The sequence below is a fragment of the Cibotium barometz genome, chromosome 49, assembly GCF_041138505.1.
Source record: "Cibotium barometz isolate CiBa-2024 chromosome 49, ASM4113850v1, whole genome shotgun sequence".
Lineage (NCBI taxonomy): Eukaryota > Viridiplantae > Streptophyta > Polypodiopsida > Cyatheales > Cibotiaceae > Cibotium > Cibotium barometz.
This window is the reverse complement of record NC_141094.1, coordinates 17,215,522-17,236,341: the sequence shown is the minus strand read 5'-3', so window position 1 is coordinate 17,236,341 and position 20,820 is coordinate 17,215,522. Positions and strand designations below refer to the sequence as shown.

Below are 20,820 nucleotides of genomic sequence, written 5' to 3'. Positions count from 1 at the left end.
TGCGGAAATCCACAGAGTCACAATAGATCCTCCTCCCATGTGCTCTGCCCTCCTCAATGATAGCCCTGAGGGTAAAGATATGATCCAAAGTAGAGAATCTCCTCCTGAAACCGGCCTGTCCTTGAGCTTGGACCCCTTGTCTCTCTGCCCATCTGCTCAACTCCTGCTCAAGAATAGAGGCATATAGCTTGGCCAGTGAGTGACCAATCATAATGGTGCGGTAGTTAGTCGGCAGGCTCAGATCTCCAGATTTGAGTACCGGCACAATCGTGGAAGTACTCCAAGTCCCAGGAAACCCCTCACACATGGCTCTATCAAACATGAGACGGCTACAATGCCCTCATGATCCTGTGCCCTCCCTGTATGCAATCTGTTGATGGCCCTCCTCACCATCTCTGCTGTGAAGAAGGTAGAAGTGGGTGGATAGGGCTCTGGAGGGTTCGGTAGTGGTGGCTGCTTTGGTACTGTGTAGAGGGAGGCTGCATACTCGCCCCATGTATCTGAAGAGGTAATGGCCGGAGGCGGGGGGTGCTCTCTAAGCAATCGCCAGGCCTTCCCAGAATCCTGACTCAAAAACAGGTGATACATGTCTCTCTCCAGCCGAGCTAAGAATGCTCTCTTCTTCCGCCGAATGAGGCATCGGAAGATGATGCGTGACTCTCTATATGTAGTAACACCTGTGGCCACCTCTCTCTGTAGCCGGGCTCTGAGCTCCCTACAGTCATCATCATACCAACTATCCTGGGGCATGCTCCCAGGACGTGGTCGTACTGTGGGCTGCGTGTGTGGGAAGGCCGTCGCTGCAGCTGTGTAGAGAGAGAAATGAAATGAAATGAAATGTTATATTAACGTCTTCAAAAGGCCAAAGTGACCTATGAGACCAAAGTTACAACCATATGACATCTGATACATATGACTCTTTGGGCATGCTCCCTTGAGAGGGTCGACCATCCCTTGGGTTCTCTCTTGTGACTTGAAGATGGTGTCTCGGAACTTATTTTGTTGGTGCACTAAGGTGCACACCCTGTTCTTGGGAATTAATCAATATCCCATGGTCACTTATGACCCTTGTCCATAAGCTTGTTTCCCACCATGGCAACATAGAAACTTGCAACAAGTACACGTGTTAGTTAGCCATTTCATTCATGAAATCAGATATTAATAATAAGTGTCTAATGTAAGAGGCTATCTACTTTAGAACCCCAAACCATGCTTTTTCTTAATGACTTATGGTTAACCACATTAAAGTAATTATGAGCACACTTTTCACATGGAAAGTTGAATAACATCATTTTACAATCAAATAGTAAATATCAAGTTACATGATTTGCAACAGAGAACCAATCAAAGTTGTAAATGTGAGAAAAAGCAGATAAATTCAGTTATATTTGTTGGAGTATGCACAAGTGGAAGCATAGAAAAAGGAAGAGAGAAAGAGAGACAATGAGAGAGAGCGATTGCAAACAAGATCACTTGATTGATTAGCAAGAGGCTTACAATGGTGATAGCCAGCAATTGGGCATTATAATGTGGTTGAGGATTGAATTATTACAAGTGATGAGACCAGGCTTTTATAAAGGAGGCCATGAAGCTGGCTGACTGCTATCGTGAAGTTGGCCGATTGGCTTAAATCAGCCCACGACTACAATAACATGAAAAAATACATGTGCACCAATATAAGGCCATATTCCCACAACACACAAATGAGATGCACAATATTTTAACACCCCCTCTGCAGCTCATAGTGTGCAAAAGTTTGAAGAAGGTAAGCTGATGAAGATGTAATCATGGACACTCCAGTATTGTGCAGTACCAGATATACCTCGGAAAGAGCACATGCCAACCTGACTCCTCGAAACAGAATGGCACCGTGAACAGCAAAGAAATCTGCTTGGCTCCAAAGTCCCACACCAATGTGTAGTGAACTCCAAGTACATAGAACGATGAGCTGTTATACAAACCACACCCATAATCCCCCAACACTGGACTGTGAACACGTCACGTCCAAAAAATCCTTGAACAATGAACTTGGAACACATCATGACCATTAAGAGACATCTTGACCTTACCCTGTGAAAGGAGGACGGACTCTTCTTCCAAGAGAAGGGAGTTGAGGTCATCAAAATACAACTTGCTTTCTGTGACCTAGTACCGTAAAGCCCGAGAAACCACAGCGTGCTTTGGAGGAAGCTTTGTGAGGATAAGTGCATCCAACTGATCAGAGGACAAGGTAGCACCCATTGCCAGTAACTGGTCATGGATGACCTTGGCCTTCATTAAAAACAACTCCATCGAACTACTAGGAGAAAATACCAGATTGTAGAGTTGCCCTTGAAGAGTAACTCCCCTCATCGTGGAATCTCGAGCATAGAGATCCTCCAACTTGGACCAAACTTGATGTGCATTGGCAATATTTTGCATGGCTGGTGACACCTCCTTCATAATGGTCCGCACAAGCACTGAGTGCGCCTTCGAATCATGACCCTCCTAGTCTTGTAATTCCACAAGGAATTCATCCTCTTGAACCTTGGTCCAACACCTCGAGTTTTGAGGAGGCTTGGGCTTCTTCTCACTACCTTGAACAAACTTCCATAGACCCTTATGAATAAACCAGACCCGCAGATTCAGTTTCCAATGAGCATAGTTGGTTCCATCCAACTTGTCCTCCTTTTCTGTGCAGGGGAGAGCCATATCCACAGCAACAATGAACGCTGCAAAAAATGCAAATCTCAGCACTCCAAGACCTCTTGAGCACTTTCCAACGGAGCAAGGCACAAGGATCAATCAGCCCTCTCTCAAAACTGACAGAGAAAGGTGCTGGACGGTAGCAAAACAGTCCACCAAAACGAACCGGAAAAGACCCAACCAGAGGGACGGAAGTTGGGGAAGAAGCAAGGCTTTCGGGGCTGCTTGTCGGGCTGCACTACACGCGAATAGGCCACATCCAGATGCTGTCCTGACTGTAAAGTAGCCCACACTCCTTGCAAAGCTGGTGCAAATGCTTAGGAAAGCAAAATGCAGCACCTTTGCACCCAGCAGCAGAGAACACAAGGGGTAGGAGCACGGCAGGAAGAAAACGCTGATGAAGGAGAGTGTAGGAGAAGAAAACGCAGCCTGTCTTCTTGCTCCAAAGACGCAGCAGAGCAAAGGGAAGAGATTGCAGATGAAGTGGGCAGCCAAGGAACCTAGGTGACTTATACCATGTTGGAGTTTGCACAGGCAGAAGCATAGACAAAGGAAGAGAGAAATGAAATGAAATGAAATGTTATATTAACGTCTTCAAAAGGCCAAAGTGACCTATGAGACCAAAGTTACAACCATGTGACATCTGATACACTGTCTGGAAAAGAAAAGAAAGAACTGAAGGTAATGATCTAGCCCTACAATACATCGGTAGGGAGCATCCGGAAGCAGCAACTAGGGAGAGTGGGAAGCTAATGCTACTAGTCAAAATGGGGTACATGAGTACATGGATACATGAATACATGAATATGGGGGAGTACAAAAGTGACAGTGAGTACAACAGTGTATGGCTGGAGTGGTAATCATCCTAGGAGCTCTATAGCATTGGTCTCTGCCGGATGGCCTGGATATCTGCCATAGTGAGATGCCTGGTCAGACGAGCCCGATGCCTCGCAATGATGCTCTGAATCCTCCGGTGTAGGCACCGTCTCTGATGTGACGATCCACGAACCCTCCGGCGTCCCTCCGGCGTCTGGATCTACCCAACTGGATAGCTCTCTCAACTAGAGTCCCACAGGGTGCCCACTTTTGGGCTGTCGGCTATGTGTCCTCCCGGGTAGTCCCTCTAAAGAAGTCAGTAATCTGTCTGTGTGGACTCCCTGCCAGTCGGGCGTCTGCTCCTGAGCCTGCGGATCTCCAGGAGATAAAAACCCAAGCATCTCTGATCACAATAGTCCATGACTCTAGCTAGTGGTCCAAATCCCTCTCTGAAAAGGCAATGGTAGCACCCTCCAATCTCATAATATGCTCTGCAGCGACAGATGTAGTGCTCCTCCGTCTCTGGCTCTATCCAACAAATCTGACAAATCCTGTCCCCTGGAGGTATGCCTCTAAATCTGCCTGTCTCTATCTCTAACTGATGTGAAGAGGTGCGGATCTGCCCAATGGCGCACCTCAATCCATGAGACAGATGGGTATCCATGTAGCTCGGTCTAAGTATAAAGCCATCCTCAGTGGTGCGGAGAAGATGGTCTCTATAGAAAGCCATCTTCGTCCCCAACTCCTGTGAGGGCTCTAGCCATGTCCTCCTAGTGTCCAACTGAATGAGGTCTTGTCTAATGACTCTACTAATCTCAGAATGTGTCAAGGTGAGAGAGGGTGCCTCCAGAGAGTACTGGAAGGGTGGAAGTCTGTCTAAACTGAACCCATGGAGCTCAAACCAAGATGCTATTTGCGCATACCAACATGAAGTGTCTCCCTCCATGGCTAGCTGATGAGAGGACTCTAAAGCAAGTCGTGCATACTGGGGTCGGGGAAGCTCCGAGGTGCTATGAATGAAGGACACTAATCTGGCAAGAGCCTGGACTACGATCGGTGGTGCTCCCATCTCGGCTCTGATAATCTCATGGGGTATCGAGGCCTTAGCCCGAATCATCTTGGAGATCATGGACACAAGTGGTCTCTCCATCGATCTCCATCCATCGTATGTGCGTCCTGATCGACTGTGACAATCTAGGCTAGGCCCCCAGATCTGTACTCCATATAGCATAGCCGATGTGACCAATGTGTCAAAGAGCCATAGCTTAGTGCATGGCTCTTGAATTTGTACCTATGAGCACATCCTCTCTAGACCTCCTAGTGCTACATATCCTCTAGTGAATCTGGCCTCTGCTGGAGAGACAATGAGAGAGCACAATTGTTACAGACAAGATCACTTGAATGATTAGCAAGAGGCTTACAATGGTGACAACCAGCAAACTGGGCATTACAATGTGCTTGAGGATTGAATTATTACAAGTGATGAGAGGAGGCCTTTATAAAGGAGGCCATGAAGTTGGCCAACTGCCATCATGAAGCTAGTTGACTGGCTTAAATCAGCCCATGACTACAAAAACATGAAAAATACATGTCCGCCAATATAAGGCCATATTCCCACAACACACAAATGAGATGCACAATATTCTAATAATGTTGACTTTTGTTATGCATCATGCAATGTTTTATGTCTCAGCATCACAATATTCTAATCAATGGGTTGTTTTGTGCCTTATTTGTAGGACCTTACCAAAGATCGAGGAGGAGAACTTTGAAGCTATTTTCTATGTACTTGATGATAGTGGTGATTTCAAGGTTTGTTTTTGGTTAAAGAATTGATATTAAATGTGGGAAGCTCACGATGTGGATAATATTAAAAATAGCCCAAGAGAGTCGATAAATAAATTGTGTGCACTTTTGTTTTCCCCCAAAACTAGTGTTAAAAATTACTATGTTTCAAGTGATGTGAGCTCCCCGTACTGCCAAATTGTGCTCGCTCTGTATGCGTGCTTCACCTGTCTCCTTTCCCCTCACCGCCCTCTCTTGAACAGCCTCAATCCTGACCACTAGGCCCCCTCCCGTTTCTCTCCTGCTCTCATGCTCTCGTGTTGTGCCTTCCTAGCCTGCCCCTTACCCCCCCCCCCCCCCCATCCCCTCCTTCCTTGCTGTGCCCTTCCGCCTCCACCGAGCCCTCTGCTCCCCTTCTCATCCCTTGGCATTCGAGGTTCCACCCTTGCTCTTTCGCCTGCCTTTCTCACTCCTGCCTGCTGTCACCATTCGGCCCCCCAATTGGTTCACCTGTGCTTTCTCATTATGTATGTGCATTGGAGTGGCATCCATGGTAGTTGCATATGCTAGGGATTGATGCCACTCATGTGATATTGTGGACTGGCTTTCCGTTGGGACTTGTGGCTGTGTGTACATGCCCAGAAATGCATGGAGGATTGGTGTTCCATTGGGTCTAGTACCTTGACTGCAAATTGAATTTGCATGCTGTTTTCATGCAAATTGAATTTGCATGTTGTTTTCATGCCTGCCTGCCCAATGTGTAGTTTAGGGTAAGGGGATGCCCGCCTGTGAACTGTGCATGTGAAAGTTTCTGTTGACATGGTTGTGTGGCACGTGACAAGTGGTAAGTATTGGTCAAAACCTAGCCTTAGAATCTAGCATTAATTTATAAGTGAGTGTGTATACACTTTATTAAGTTTTGGGCGACTCAAACTCACTTATAAATTATGATGAGCCCTGCGTTCACACACATTGATGTCCCGACATTAACAAAGCTCAATTCCCACTGCCCAGACCTTATCCCCTTTGTTCAAAGAGAGCAACCAGCCATGTGTCCATTCTAGCTTGCACCACAAGTCATTTGTCCTCTTTGCTTGATACCCAAGTTGCACATCTCATCGTCTCTCTTTCCTCTCTCTCTAGAAGTAGGTGCCTCTCTTCATGAGGCCTTTTGGCTGTATTTTCTGCACTTTCTTCTTCCCAACTCCATATCCAAGCTTGCTAGTGTGTTTTCCAAGCTTCCAAGAGTGTTTCCAGGTGGTATTCACTCTCCTACACACTCCCAATGATTGAAATTCAGCAAACAAGCTCTTATATTTGCTGTAATATTTGGTCTTTTGGCTGAAAACCGTAATTTAAGCCTTCCTTTCTCAAGTTGAACCTTAGGGGAAGCTTTCCCTCCTTTTATCCTCTTGAAGACTTTTGTCGCGAAGGATCTCGACAGATTGAAGATTTCAACACTCCAGACGCTTTCATCGTCACAAAGACTTCTATTGCCATTAACTCTACTTGTAATTGGTAGGCATTAATGCTCAATTATGGAAGCAAGTGGCAAGAGGGAGGAGTAGGACTCCATGTTCACATACCGTGTAGGTTTCTCTTGTCTTATGTGCTCTGTTTGTAGATTGCTTCAACCATGTGTTGGTGGAACAATAGAGAGAAGATGGCAGCAAACATGGGCACTTGAGAGGGTAGTGTCAGTTTGCAATACTGTGTTTATATGCATTGGTATGGAAATCTAGTCAAATATGTACCTGATTCTCCCAAGATCAATAAACATTATTTGAGGGAGGGGCCGGCCGTTCCGGCTCATTGTGTCTCTTGTCAATTCAGCAAATTACATCTTGTATTGGAAGAGGCAGGGGAGGAGGAAGGACCTTCACTTGCCACAACTATGGGAAGCTAGGACACATGGCAAGAGACTGTTACAGCAAACCCAGTAAAGAAGGAACGGTATCGGCAAACTTCATGGAGACTCCTAAGGAAGTGGAGTAAGATCATCTTTTCTACGAGAGAAAGAGAGAGAAACCCCACAACCCAATGTAACCTGCCCCCAATAGAGTAAAACCACAACCCAATGTAACCTGCCCCAATAGAGTAAAACCACCTCTGCGCCACCAATGCTGTAGGCCACGTGGTAGATGTATGTGTGAGCACTTTAGTCAAGGTCATGGGCACTTATAGTAAGCCTTGGAGAGAGAGAGAGAGAGAGAGAGAGAGAGAGAGAAGAGAGTGTCAAGGACTATGAGTTAGGGACTTAGGGGAGCAAAACCATCGAGGAATATCACCAGGCTTTCGCTCTTCTACTCAAATATTCACCACGATAGATGAAGAGCAACTCATGGCTAGGTTCATTGGGGGAATGAACGAATCCTTTAACACACTGGTCAAGAATGCCAAGCCAGTGTCCATGGCAGAAGCTGTCAGAATGGCGAAGGACTTTGCCAAAGCCTTCATCGTGGAAGTCCCACCAAAGCCAGCTCCCTCATCTTTTAAAAGATTTCAGACATCGGGAAGTTCTTCCAACTTTCTGCCTCCAAAGAGACATCAAGGTCCTAACCAGAATGTGGAGACGGGAAGCTTCAGAAATGAAGGAAGACCTTTCCCCCGAAGTACATTCTTAGGAACTCCGGCTCTCTCCAGAATGCAAAGGGAAGAGCTTCGAAGTGAGAACAAATGCTTCGGATGTTAGGGATTTGGGCACCAGCTCAAGGATTGCCCATCTTCTTCGGTGGGCCAAGGAAGCCAGGGTCTCAAAGTTCAGAGACCGACTCCTTCATATCAGTCCAATCAGGGTCCCCCGTGCGAGAATTAGGGTAACCCAAGAAGAGTGCCAGCTCAGCCTGCAGCCTCCATGCAAAGCAGTCTCCGAACTCCCTCCCAGAACTGGAATAACCAAAGAGAGAGAGTTACACCTCAGGCTGTAGCATTGTTGGCCCAACGAAAGGATCCACCTCAAACACGGCGGGAGAGTCTCCTTCCATCACCTCATCCCGTTGCCCACTAACCCGAAGGGTGTTCGAGGGATGAGAAGGGACTAAGGCTAATTATATGTATATATATATCATTATTTTCCAAGCATGTAGTCAGCATGTGGGTTGGGCCGTTACGCAGGGTCATGGAGTTTGAGGATCAGAGTTGCCTAGGATTGTAGGACAATCAGTTTATTGTACTTTTTAGTCTCATTTAGTTGTTCTCTTTGATGAGACACCAACTTCAGATGTACTCTTAGTTTTGGTCTCATAGGCCATTACGGCCTCTTAGAGACGTTAATATATCATTTCATTTCTCTCTCTCTCTCTCTCTCTCTCTCTCTCTCTCTCTCTCTCTCTCATTGCTCGCACGCTGCCGCACTTCTGCTTTGCACCCACCCTGTCCATCTCCCTGTGCGCCCGCCCGCCTGTGCGCTAGCTCGTCTCCCTGTTCGCCTGCCCGCCTGTGCGCTAGTCCTTTCGCCTCCCTAATGGCGTGAACCTGTTCGCTCCCTTGCTCGCGCTGCTGGGGTTTGCACCTCGCTGCTCGCACGCTGCCGCACCTCCCCGCTTTGCACCCACCTTGTCCGTCTCCCTGTCCGCCGGCCCGCCCGTGCGCCAATCCCTTCGCTTCCCTTATCCCACCCACCTGCCCGTTCGCTAGTCCCTTCGCTTACCTTATCCCACCCACCCTTCCTCAGGTCCCCAAGGCAGCAACATAACTCTCTCTCTCTCTCTCTCTCTCTCTCTCTCTCCTCCTTGCCTGTGGGAAGCGCTGCAGAGTAATCTCGAGGAATGGCCCTGAGTCTCCAAGAGAAGCTCGAGGCCCTCGAGACGGCAATGAAGGCACTAATCAAGGAGAACAAGAAGACATCCGATTCCAACCTCAATGAGGTGGAGAACAATTTACACCGGCACATCATGGCCCTCGAAGCACGGGTCACGGACCTTGAACAAGAGAACACGGCAGTCAAGGAGGAGGTGAATGCATTGAAAGTGGAACTGGTAGCCGTCAAGAACACCGAGAAGGAAGAAGGGGAGATCAATGAGAACACTCTCACGGCCATCAAAGAAGAGATCTCCAAGGAGATCACAAAGGACATGGAGGGAAAACTCAAAGCCAAGCAGTCAGGACAGGTTGAAGTGGTGAAGAAGAACATCCGTAAAGAAGTGAGGGAGGAGACTCAAAGGGAAGAACACCAAATCATTCACACCACCATTGAAGAGGAGAGGATGAGGCAGGCCCGCTGCCTCAACATGCGAGTCACAGGTATAGCCGAGACACCCGACTCCACTCCCGAGAAAGATGGAAAGCTTCTATGCACGAAGCCTAGCTACAGTGAAGAGGACCCTCTCCTCTTCACCAAAGCATGGAGAGCCGGGAAAGACTCAACACGCAAGCGAGCCCTCAACCTACAGTTTGCAAGAGAGATAGAGAGGGTCACCTTCATGAGGAAGGAAGAGGGTGATTCTTTGAGGATTACAGGGAGATCCCATCTATTTGGATGACGACCTTACAAGGATGTAGATAGAACACAAGAAAACATGCATGCCGAGAGTCCTACAGGCCCGGAAAGAGGGCAAGAGAGCATTCTATCGCGATGGCCGTGTCATCATCGATGGCAAGGCCACGGATTAGCGCCAGGCAGCCTATGGGACATCGGCTATGGAGGATCCATATTCACAGATACACATAGCAGTTCGGAACTGCAATGGAGCACTTTGGACACATCTTGGGAGGATGGAGGAGGTCATGGAGGGACGGGACATCATACTACTTACAGAGACGCACCAGAACCCAGAGAGGGGTCTACCCAAAGTAGAGGGCTATCAGTGGGAGTTTAAACTTTACATACAGGGGGACCACACAGCAGAGCACATCGAGAGGATTTGGAGGTATAGCGATACTCTTCAAGCGAGAGCTACAGGAGCGCCTACAGATGGTAGCACGTGACCAGGAGGCTAGATACATGTGGATCAGACTGTAGCTCTCGGCAAACAGGGTGTTATACATTGCTCTATGCTACTCCTCTCCTAGAGGATCTAGATATGCCTTGACAACAAAGGAGGAGAGTAGAGGGGAGGAGGAGGACACAGGGCCATTGGGAGAGTCACCATATGTAGCCCTTTCAGATGAGATCATACACTACTCCAACCTGGGGGAAGTCCTCCTTATGGGGGACTTCAATGCACGGACACAGAGCCAACAGTGTGACATTTATGATTTTGAGCACCCCGAGGTGATGCACACACTAGAGGTGGAGGGCACGGGAGCTTGCAGGGTGTCAGAAGACATGGGGCCGGATAACACTAGATATGGTCATCACTTACTTGAGGTGGGAGCGCGACACCATGTCGTTATTTATAACGGGATGAGACGGTGGCAGGATTCAAGAGCACTGACATGCTTTCCACGATTTGGGGGGGGGGGGGGGGGGGGGGGGGCACAGTGGACTACATCATGGGGTCCATGGAGACCACACAAGCAGTGACATCTTTCACCATTCCCCCTTGTCCTATTGGTGCGGATCACACGTACCTCTTACTGTCACTGGCGAGCTCCACACCAGCACCCACACAGCCCACATAGGCATCGCATACAACTTTCTACTTCACCCATGACTTGGCAGACATATATGAGCATCATGTATATGACGGGCTACTCCAGATGGATCCCCTGTCACCTCTAGACACACTCACCACCTAGTTGTCATCTCTACTACATACGGCCGCCACCCGTAGCTTCCCCCATCATACACACAGATAGATCTGGGAGCATGCCCCAGAATCGGTGGTATGATGATGAGTGCAGAGAGCTATATAGACACCTCCGTGCCCAGAGAGCACTGGGGACCATTAAACAGACAGGCAAGCCGATAGATGAGGACCCTCACACGCCGTAAGAGGGGTGCATATGAGGAGGCACAGTACTGGGATATATACCACCTACTCATCATGAACAGAGATGCAGCCAGTGCATGGCGCAGGATGAGAGAGCCTCGCCCTCGTACCCCGATTGAGGATCACACACATGGCACACATATGCAAAGAGCCTCTACTATATCCCTCAGCAGCCGCCCATACCACAGCCACAGGAGTCCCGCCCTACCACCTCTACTTTCTTTACCGCCTCGATGGTAGAGAGAGCTATCCGCCGGTTACAACATGGGAGATGCAGCCAGTGCATGGCGCAGGATGAGAGAGCCTCGCCCTCGTACCCCGATTGAGGATCACACACATGGCACACATATGCAAAGAGCCTCATGAATAGAGATGCAACCAGTGCATGGCGCAGGATGAGAGAGCCTTGCCCTCGTACCCCGATTGAGGATCACACACATGGCACACATATGCAAAGAGCCTCTACTATATCCCTCAGCAGCCGCCCATACCACAGCCACAGGAGTCCCGCCCTACCACCTCTACTTTCTTTACCGCCTCGATGGTAGAGAGAGCTATCCGCCGGTTACAACATGGGAGATCAAGTGACCACATAGGTATACAGAGTGAGCATCTTATTTATTCAGCTGACACACTTGGACCCTTTGTTGCTCATCTCTTTAATAGGGCACTAGTGGAGGGCCTACCAGCTGAGTGGACTATGCACACCATCGTGCCTCTCGACAAAGCGGGAGACATGCTAGACCCTAGCAACTACAGGACTATCATGATTGGTCATACATTGGCCAAACTTTATGGTGCAGTGCTCGAGGTAGAGTTGAGCTCATATGCAGAGAAGGAGGGATTGCGAGCACCAAGGCAGGCTGGATTCCGACGAGCTTTCTCCACTATTGACCATATATTCACTTTGAGATGTTTGATTGACCAGGCTAGGGCGCGGGAGAAGAGATTATACTGCTGCTTTGTGGATTTCCGCAAATCATTTGACACGGTGCCACGAGAGAGACTCTTCTAGCGCCTACAGTCATTGGGGATCCCATCAGAGATGGTTTGGGGCATCTATGCTTTATATGAGCAAGTCCTCGAGCGCATACGATGCAACGGGGGGCTATCTGATGCTATTGCTAGCACCATAGGTGTGAAGCAAGGATGCCCACTCTCTCTTACACTATTTGGGCTGTACATCGATGTGGTGGCTGACTTCATTGGTCACGGTGGTGGGGACGGGGTAGACATCTCAGGTACCACAGTCCACACTATATGCAGATGATATTATTCTGGTCTCTGAGTCGCAGATGGGACTACAGCACCATCTCCATGCACTCGACGACTTCTGCACACACAGAGGGGGCTTACAGTGAACCTTGGGAAGACCAAGGCCATGATTTTCCACACCTCAGGGCCGGTTCGACGACAGGCCATCTTCACACTAGCAGGAGGACAGGTAGAGGTGGTAGACTCATATGTGGACCTGGGGATTACATTTACGACTCCGCTAGGAATATTTACTATGGCACAGGCAGCCAGGGATAGACTCACACGAGGGTATGCAGCTCTGGCCATGCTAGAGAGACAGTGTCACCAGGCACACTTCCAGGAGCCCCGCACGAAGGGGTGGTTGTTTGACACACTAGTCACCCCTGCTTTGATGTATGCTGCAGCAGTATGGGCACTTGGGCTCTCCACCTCCACATGGTCTCAGATAGAGAGGCCTCAGATTCTCATGCTCTCACGGATGATCCGCAGCAAACCCTCCGTCCCACATAACATTTCCCAGATGGAGTTTGCTGCACCTCCTATGCTAGTAGAGGCCCTCTTCCAGATGATCTGCTTCATACAGAGGATCAGAGATATGCCATCAGATTGACTCTCACATAGAGCTTTTGAGGCATCCAGGCAGCTCGCAGAGAGTGGAGATAGGAGATCATGGTATTCACAGATGAGACAGTGGCTCACTCAGCATGGTCTTGACATAGATCACCTGCCACCTTTCCAGTATGATATACATGCACCACACATTCAGCTCTCTCACAGTGAGAGGAACAGAGTCCTTCGGCAAGATTTATGGCTACGATTTATGGCAGGATTTATGGTAGCGATACACTCAAGAGACTTAGATTACACCCAGTCAGCCTCTACCGCCGAAGATGCTATACTACAGAGATTAGTTTATGCATATCTCAGCGGATGGATTCATACAGAGACCTGGATACATGGATGTGTACATGCCTCACAGTGCCCGAGTGGCGATTGGCCAGCTCAGAGTGTCATCGCACCAGCTTGAGATTGAGGCAGGTATGGCAGCACGGATCCCTGGAGCAGAGAGGATATGCAGACTATGCCAGGAGGAGGTTGAGAGTGAGGAACATTATGTATGTAGATGGAGAGCATATAGTGTCATTAGAGAGAGATACACCACCATCTTCAGTGGACATCCCTCACTCCGTCAGATCATGGAGTCTGCAAACCAGCGCAGATTTGGCCAGTTCTTGCTAGAGACACAGCGCCACAGAGAGACACTGCTATGGACTAATACCACAGGGAGAGGTGGGCGACAGCTCCAGCTCACTGATTTCTTCTAGAGATCTATCCCAGTGCCTACCCTAACACAGGAGGGGGTTACACTTCAGCGCTGCGGACCTCCGAGCCAAACGGAGACGGAGAGCACCAGGCTACCAGACTCCGAGAGACTACATCAGAGGGAGATCACAGAGATACGGACTCCGAGAGACTACATCAGAGGGAGATCACAGAGATACGGGCTCGACATCAGCACCATATCCAGGAGCGACTAGCTCACTTACACTCACACCCGGAGATCATGCTCCGAGGTATTTTTGCCTCGCCATCGCCTATGTATCTCATATTACACCCCCATTATGGTACTGGTTGGAGCTAGACAGATTTGCATTGCATTCTTGTATACCCTACGCATATAGGTTGCATACTGAGCCTTTAGCAATAGTGCTCCATCCATCACAGCCCCCCACTAGCTCAGTACTTTCATAGTTTATTTCATGTTCATTTTGTCCTTTTTTTTTCTGGACATCCAAAAGACATTGACAGTTGTACATTGACTTGTCTCATAGGTCGAGCTTGGCCTCTAGTAGACGTTAAATACAGCTTTCTTTCCTTCTCTCTCTCTCTCTCTCTCTCTCTCTCTCTCTCTCTCTCTCTCTCCATCAGTGTCATAGTCAGGATGACTGTAGCACAGAAGCCTCCATAGCTGCTGATCCAACACTTCCTTATGCACAGTGACTTGAGCTTTCGAGAGGCTAGACCCTTGCATTCAAACCCATTGGGTTCTTGAAACATCACTCACTTGCATCACCTTCTTTAACATCACCCTTGCGGATGAGGTAAGAAAGACCTATTTCTCTTGGCTTGATACCAAGCTCATTTGCCATATATTCAAAAGTAGTGTCTACCATAGATTCGGCCTTCTTGGCCTCCACATACTTCTTGATTTGGGGGACTTTGTTCAAAAAAATTAGCTCATCTTCCTTGGCTTTGAGAAGCCTTTTCATATGCTCCACTTCAGCCTGTACATGAGCATATTTGTCCTGCAATGCATCTGAAGTATGTGTGCCACTGGGTGAGGATGTCTTTAATTGCCATCATGCCGGTATGCAGTTTTGGAGTGAGGGACTGTACTATTTTGGTTTCCCATTTTTTTGCATAACGGTTTTCAGTTTTGCAAACATCCCCCCCTCTTTGTGTTGCGCGTGTTGTGTGGAGGGGTTGCCATTTCTATTGTGTGCGAACTGTCCTGCACTGTTAATGTCTGTACACCCTGCTCTTGCATTAAACTTTTTCTAACATTCTTAATGTTGACGATGCACAGAAAACAGACACACACAGAGATGCACATCAGCAAGCACGAGAGAGAGAGAGAGAGAGAGAGAGAGAGAGAGAGAGAGACGGTGATTGATGCTCAAAGAAGATAGGATACAAAAGTGTGTGGAGCATGGGGGCTGACTCCACAATATCAAAATACAATAAATGAGTGGTGTCCTTTCACACCTAATATCCAAGGGGAAAAACCCAAAGGGAGAAAAGTGCCCTTGGTTAGCTCATGTTCACATGTGGCACTACTCATAGCATATATGCCAATAGATCCCCCTTGTAGTGGCAATGTGAACCTGTACGAGGTTTGCAGCAGATCACTCTATGTAGGAGAGTAAGCCTAAAGCATTGGGGAAAGCTTCAAACTTCTCTCAAGGCAACGCCTTCGTGAACAGATCTGCAACATTGTCCTGTGTAGAGCAGTAAGACAATGAGATCTCCCCTGCATGAATTCTCTCCATGACATAGTGATAATGGATCTCTATGTGCTTAGTACGTGCATGAAACACTGGGTTTCGTGCCACGGCTATATCACTCTGACTGTCAGTGAGTATGGTGGTGGGTGTCTGCTGACACCCACCACCATAATCATCAATCTCCTTAGCCATACACAATCTACTGTGGCTATAAAGGCTGCCCTGTACTCGGCCTCACAAGTAGATGTGGCAACAGTGGGCTGCTTTTTGCTCAGCCATGATATGCATGAATGCCCGAAATAGAAACAATTTCCACTGGTGGATTGCCGTGTATCATAGTCACCCACCTAGTCCAAATCACTGTAAGCATGTAACTGCAAGTTGCTCCCCCCTGGGATATACCAACGCAAGATCCATGGAGCCCTGAAGATAGCGGAAGATCCGCTTCATTGCCTGCCAATGCTTTGTACTTGGGCTGTGAATAAATTTGCTACACTGGGAAACCCCAAACTGAATATCCGGGCGTGTGTTGCATGAGTATATGAGATAGCCCACTGCTTGGTTGTAAACACTCATATCAAAAGGCTCTCCAACATCATACATGCTCGTTTTTAGCCCTGGCTCCATCGGAGTAGAGATGGGCTTACAATCTTGAAACCCAAATTTGTGCAATAGCTTTTGAATGTACTTTGATTGGTGTACATAAATGCCAACATCTGTCCGTATAAATTGTTTGCCCAAATAATAATGCAACAATTCCAAATTTGTCATCTTAAATGACGTTTGCAATTCAGCTTTGAATGCTGAAATTTTATCCATATCATTCCCAGTTAGCAACATGTCATCCACATAAAGAATGAGCATAATCGAAGTGTCATGATCCTCTTTCACATAGAGGGTGCTCTCCGTTGGAGTATTGCGAAATCCCTGTGTGGTCAAATAAGTATGTATCTTCTCATACCAAGCTCGAGGAGCTTGTTTGAGACCATAAAGTGCTTTTCGAAGCTTTCATACTTTGTTTTCATGACCATGCATCACAAAACCAATGGGCTGATTTACATACACTTCTTCCTACAAATCCCCATTGAAAAAAGCTGATTTTATGTCCAACTGATGCACATTCCATCCATGATGGGCAGCCAATGCAACAACGCATCTAACTGTGGCCATATGAGAAGTAGGTACGAAAGTCTCATCATAATCAATGCCTTTTTGCTGGGCATATCCTTTGGCTACTAGCCTAGCCTTGTACCTGACAATGGTACCATCAGATTTTCTTTTTAACTTGTAGACCCACTTTGTGCCAATGGGCTTCTTTCCAGCAGGCAAGTCTACCAAATCCCAAGTGCTGTTTTTATGGATAGAATCAATCTCATTTTGCATGGCTTGCATCCAATGCTCATCCTCATGAGCCTCTTCAAATGCATCTAGCTCATCTGCATCACAAAGTGTACTCATGCAAGCAACATCTGCCTGTTCTCTTGCATTACGTGAGCTAGCCCGTGTCCTGCTACCAAGTTGTGCTGAAAGTTTGCTCTCCTGTAAAGTACGGATGGGCTGATTTTGAGTACCCAAATGTTGCTCTACTACTTCATCCACATTTTGAGGTGTAATGAGCTCATTCATGGGCTGATTTTGAGTACCCAAATGTTGTCCATTAGGCAATGTTGATGGCTGATCTTTTGAGCCATCAATTCCCAATGGGAGAAGTCCTTCAAACATGTTATGTGGGCCCGAAGGTGGTTGTCCAAGACATTCAGCGAATGGCTGGTCTGAATTTTCAGCAAATACAACATCTCTGCTGTCCAAAATCCTTTGTGTGGAAGGATTAAAGAGACAGTAGCCTTTACTGCCACTGCTATAACCCACAAATATGCAAATATGCACTTAGCTGCTTTGTCATCAAGCTTACCACTTGACTGTTGAGGTACATGTGCATATGCTATACATCCAAAAACTCTAAAGTGATCAAATTTAGGTTTCCTTTCGTGCTAGGCCTCATATAGCGTTATGATTTTCAATGCTTTGGTAGGGCATCTATTCAACACATGTGTAGCACACATTATTGCCTCCATCCAGAATTTGTGAGGCAATCCTTTGCTTTTAACCATGCATCTAGCCATTTCCATCAAAGACGTGTTTTTTCTCTTAGCAACACCATTTTGCTGAGGAGAATATGGCATCATGCATTGATGCTTTATGCCTTTTTCTGCCATAAATGCTTTGAAAAGCAATGGACATTTATTCCCCCTCTCGATGTGTATGGAGGGTCTGCACTTTGCAACCTATTTGATTTTTAGCTTGTGCCACAAAATGCTGAAAACATGCAAATATATCAGATTTTGCCTTCAAGGGATACACCCAAGCAAACCTGGAGTAGTCATCGATAAAGGTTACAAAGTATAGATGCTTTCCAAAAGATGGTGTTCGCCAAGGACCACACACATCACTGCGCACAAGCTGTAATATCCGGACAACCCTTGTTGATCCATCTTTTGGGAATGCATTTCTGTACATCTTACCCAATATGCACCCTTCACATACATGTTTTGGTGGTAGCTCTATCTACATGAGGCATATCCTGTACCATTTTATGCCTTTGCAATAGCATCAAACTACCATAATTCACATGCCCAAACCTGGCATGCCACAATTCTGCCTCATGCATGGCAGGTGTAAGAGTGGTAATCACATGAGCATCATGCTCTCTCTTGTCAAACCTGTCAAGATGATATAACCCATGGTGCAATGGTGCAATGTGCTAGAAATATCCACCTTCACGGTCTTTCACTATGCATCTGTTGTCCTCCTCAAAGTTAACTGCATATCCTCTTTTAGCAAAAGAGGAGACGGATAGCAAGTTCTTTTGAATCCCTGGCACATACAATATATATGGAAGATATAATTCTGCACCATCTGCTGTTGTGAGGATCACCTCACCAACACCCTGAATTGGATAAGAAGAATTGTTTGCACATGTTACCTGCTTGCCTTCAGGGGCAACCATAAACTTCTTAAACAAATCCCTTCGTGAGGTAATGTGTTTAGAAGCACCACTGTCAAAGTACCATGTGTCGTGTCTTTCATTGACATTGAGAGACATATGCTCCAATGATGCATCATAACTACAAGTAAGGAAAGTCCACTTATCCTGCACAAGATTTACTGATGCATCATCTTTCCTTGCAGATGATGAAGAAGAATCTATAGCCATGATGCTTTTCTTTTTCTTCTCCTTTGCAAGCCTTTTCTTGCACTCATTCAAGTAATGACCTGGCTTCTTGTAGTAGTGACATTTGTCCTTTTTCTTGGACTTGCTTGCATCATTTTTAGCCTTTTGTGAAGGTTGTCCCGAATCAGCGACGATTGGCTGACAACTATGTTTGGCTTCTCCCTTGCACTTGTCTTGGGCAGAAAAAGCTCCATCACCACGCATGCTGGAAGATTTGCTCTTCCGATTCTTCTCCTCCTGAAGTATCAAACCAACCAACTCTTCAAACAAGATTGGTTCCAAGTTTCCCCGCATAGATAGAGTGAGCGATGTGTGGAAGTTCAAGTAGGTTTGTGGCAAAGATGATAGTGTCTTGGAAACCAATTCCTTTTCGGAAATGATCTCATCAATATTGAGCAGCTGCTCCCGAAGATGCTGGATCTTCATAAGAGTGATCAAAATTTGCACAATTGCAGTTACAGGACACATAATTTTGGGGCTTTTTTAAATCAGTGCTTAATTGCACAATTAAAGCTCATTGGTACACAGATTTTTGGGGCTTCTGTAAATTATGTGCAATTGACAAATAAATCAGCCCATTGGTGCTCAAAAATTTGGGCATTTTCAGCATTACGTATCTGCAACCTTGTATTTGGGGCAAAACATTTGCACAAGACTTTGTGGTTGCTTCGCATTGCACTCCGGTGCGTTTGGGATTTTGCCTGCAGAGGTGCTTTTTACAGCATCTTTGGTTGCACGTGTTTGCATCTGTCTTGCAAGAGATTTCAGCACATGGCTGGAAATACGACCAATATATTCAGGGTTTTGTCCCAAGAGGACAAATTGGATGGTTGTAATTACTCCCTATGGAGTTTCAAGGTCCGAAATCTACTTGTGGCTAAAAGGATTATGGGGTTATGTATCAGGTGAAGATATACACCCTATTGACATAGCACCTAACACACCTAGCCATGGTGCTCAACAAGCTACAGTTCCCACTCCTCCCTCACAGGAGAAAAAGAGATAGGATACTCGCGATGCCCCAGCGATGGCTTTGATTGCTTTGTCAGTAAAGCGATCAATCATACCGCATATTCGGTCTTGCAGGACCTCACGGCAAGCTTGGGATGTACTTGAAACCATGTATCATGCAGAGAATGAGGCCAGTGTTGCATTTCTCAAGAAAGAGCTTGAGAACTTGCATTGCTGCCTGCCCTTGATTTTTGCAATGAAGCAATAAATTTACAAAAGCCCCATAGATTCAACCAAAAATCAGTTACATGTAAAGTTGAAACCCTGATTTTTGCAAACTATTTGCTATTGGCATGCAATGGTGGGAGGTGCAGGTTGGTATTGTGACGCTGCAGACGAAACGGGCGGGAGCTTCTCTTGTTGCCGGTGGAGCAGACGGTTGAACCGGCGCGAGCTGCTGATGGGCTGCTCTGCAGGAGTTGACACTGCTGTGATAGAACCTGCAAACTATGGCAGCTAAGGCGGGTGTTGCAGGAGACGGCGACGGGCACTGCATGCAATGGGAGTCACGGCGACGTTGATGGAGGCGGCGGCGGCAGACGGGGACCGGCTGGATGGAACCGATACGGCGACGGAAGGAAGCCCCCAAAATTTGCAGATCTCCAGTAGTTGGCATGTAAGCCCAAAGTGGGCCTTAGCGCCGCTCGGGGCCTCCTCCTTTGGTGTGAGTGCTGCCAGTGGGTGGGGTGGTGGTGGAGCCCTCCCCACTACTGCTGCCCAAGATGGTGGTTGAAATGGGTGGTGGAACACGAGCTGGCTGGAGGACAGGCGGCACGGAGTGCAGCCGAAAACTTGCAGGCGATGGATGGAATTCCGCAGCGGACGGATGGACTAGGTAATGACGGAAAACCACAATCAATGACAGACAGAAGATCACTGGAAGCCGGGCGTCGGGAACTGCATGACCAAAGGGTTGCAACCCAGCTCTGATACCAGTGTTAGGTTAGGGTTGCACAGAAAACAAAGACACAGAGATGCACAACAGCAAGCACTGTCGAGCGAGAGAGAGAGAGAGAGAGAGAGAGAGAGAGAGAGAGAGAGAGAGAGAAATGAAATGAAATGATATATTAACGTCTTCAGAAGGCCAAAATGACCTATGAGACCAAAAAGGTTACAACAATTGGTGGATCTGATACAATGTCTGTGTAAGAAAAGC

General features: G+C 47.3%; 1 protein-coding gene across 4 annotated transcripts in view; it reads left to right on the top strand.

Annotated features, from left to right (window-relative positions):
- TPC1 (two-pore channel 1) overlaps window positions 1-20,820 on the top strand; it is a 167,549-nt gene that overhangs the window by 57,065 nt on the left and 89,664 nt on the right. For all 4 annotated transcript variants that reach the window (XM_086786620.1, XM_086786624.1, XM_086786622.1 and 1 more), the window contains exon 11: window positions 5,241-5,313. In XM_086786620.1, the coding sequence (XP_086642746.1) occupies window positions 5,241-5,313 (73 nt within the window). The remainder of the gene's footprint in view (window positions 1-5,240; window positions 5,314-20,820) is intronic.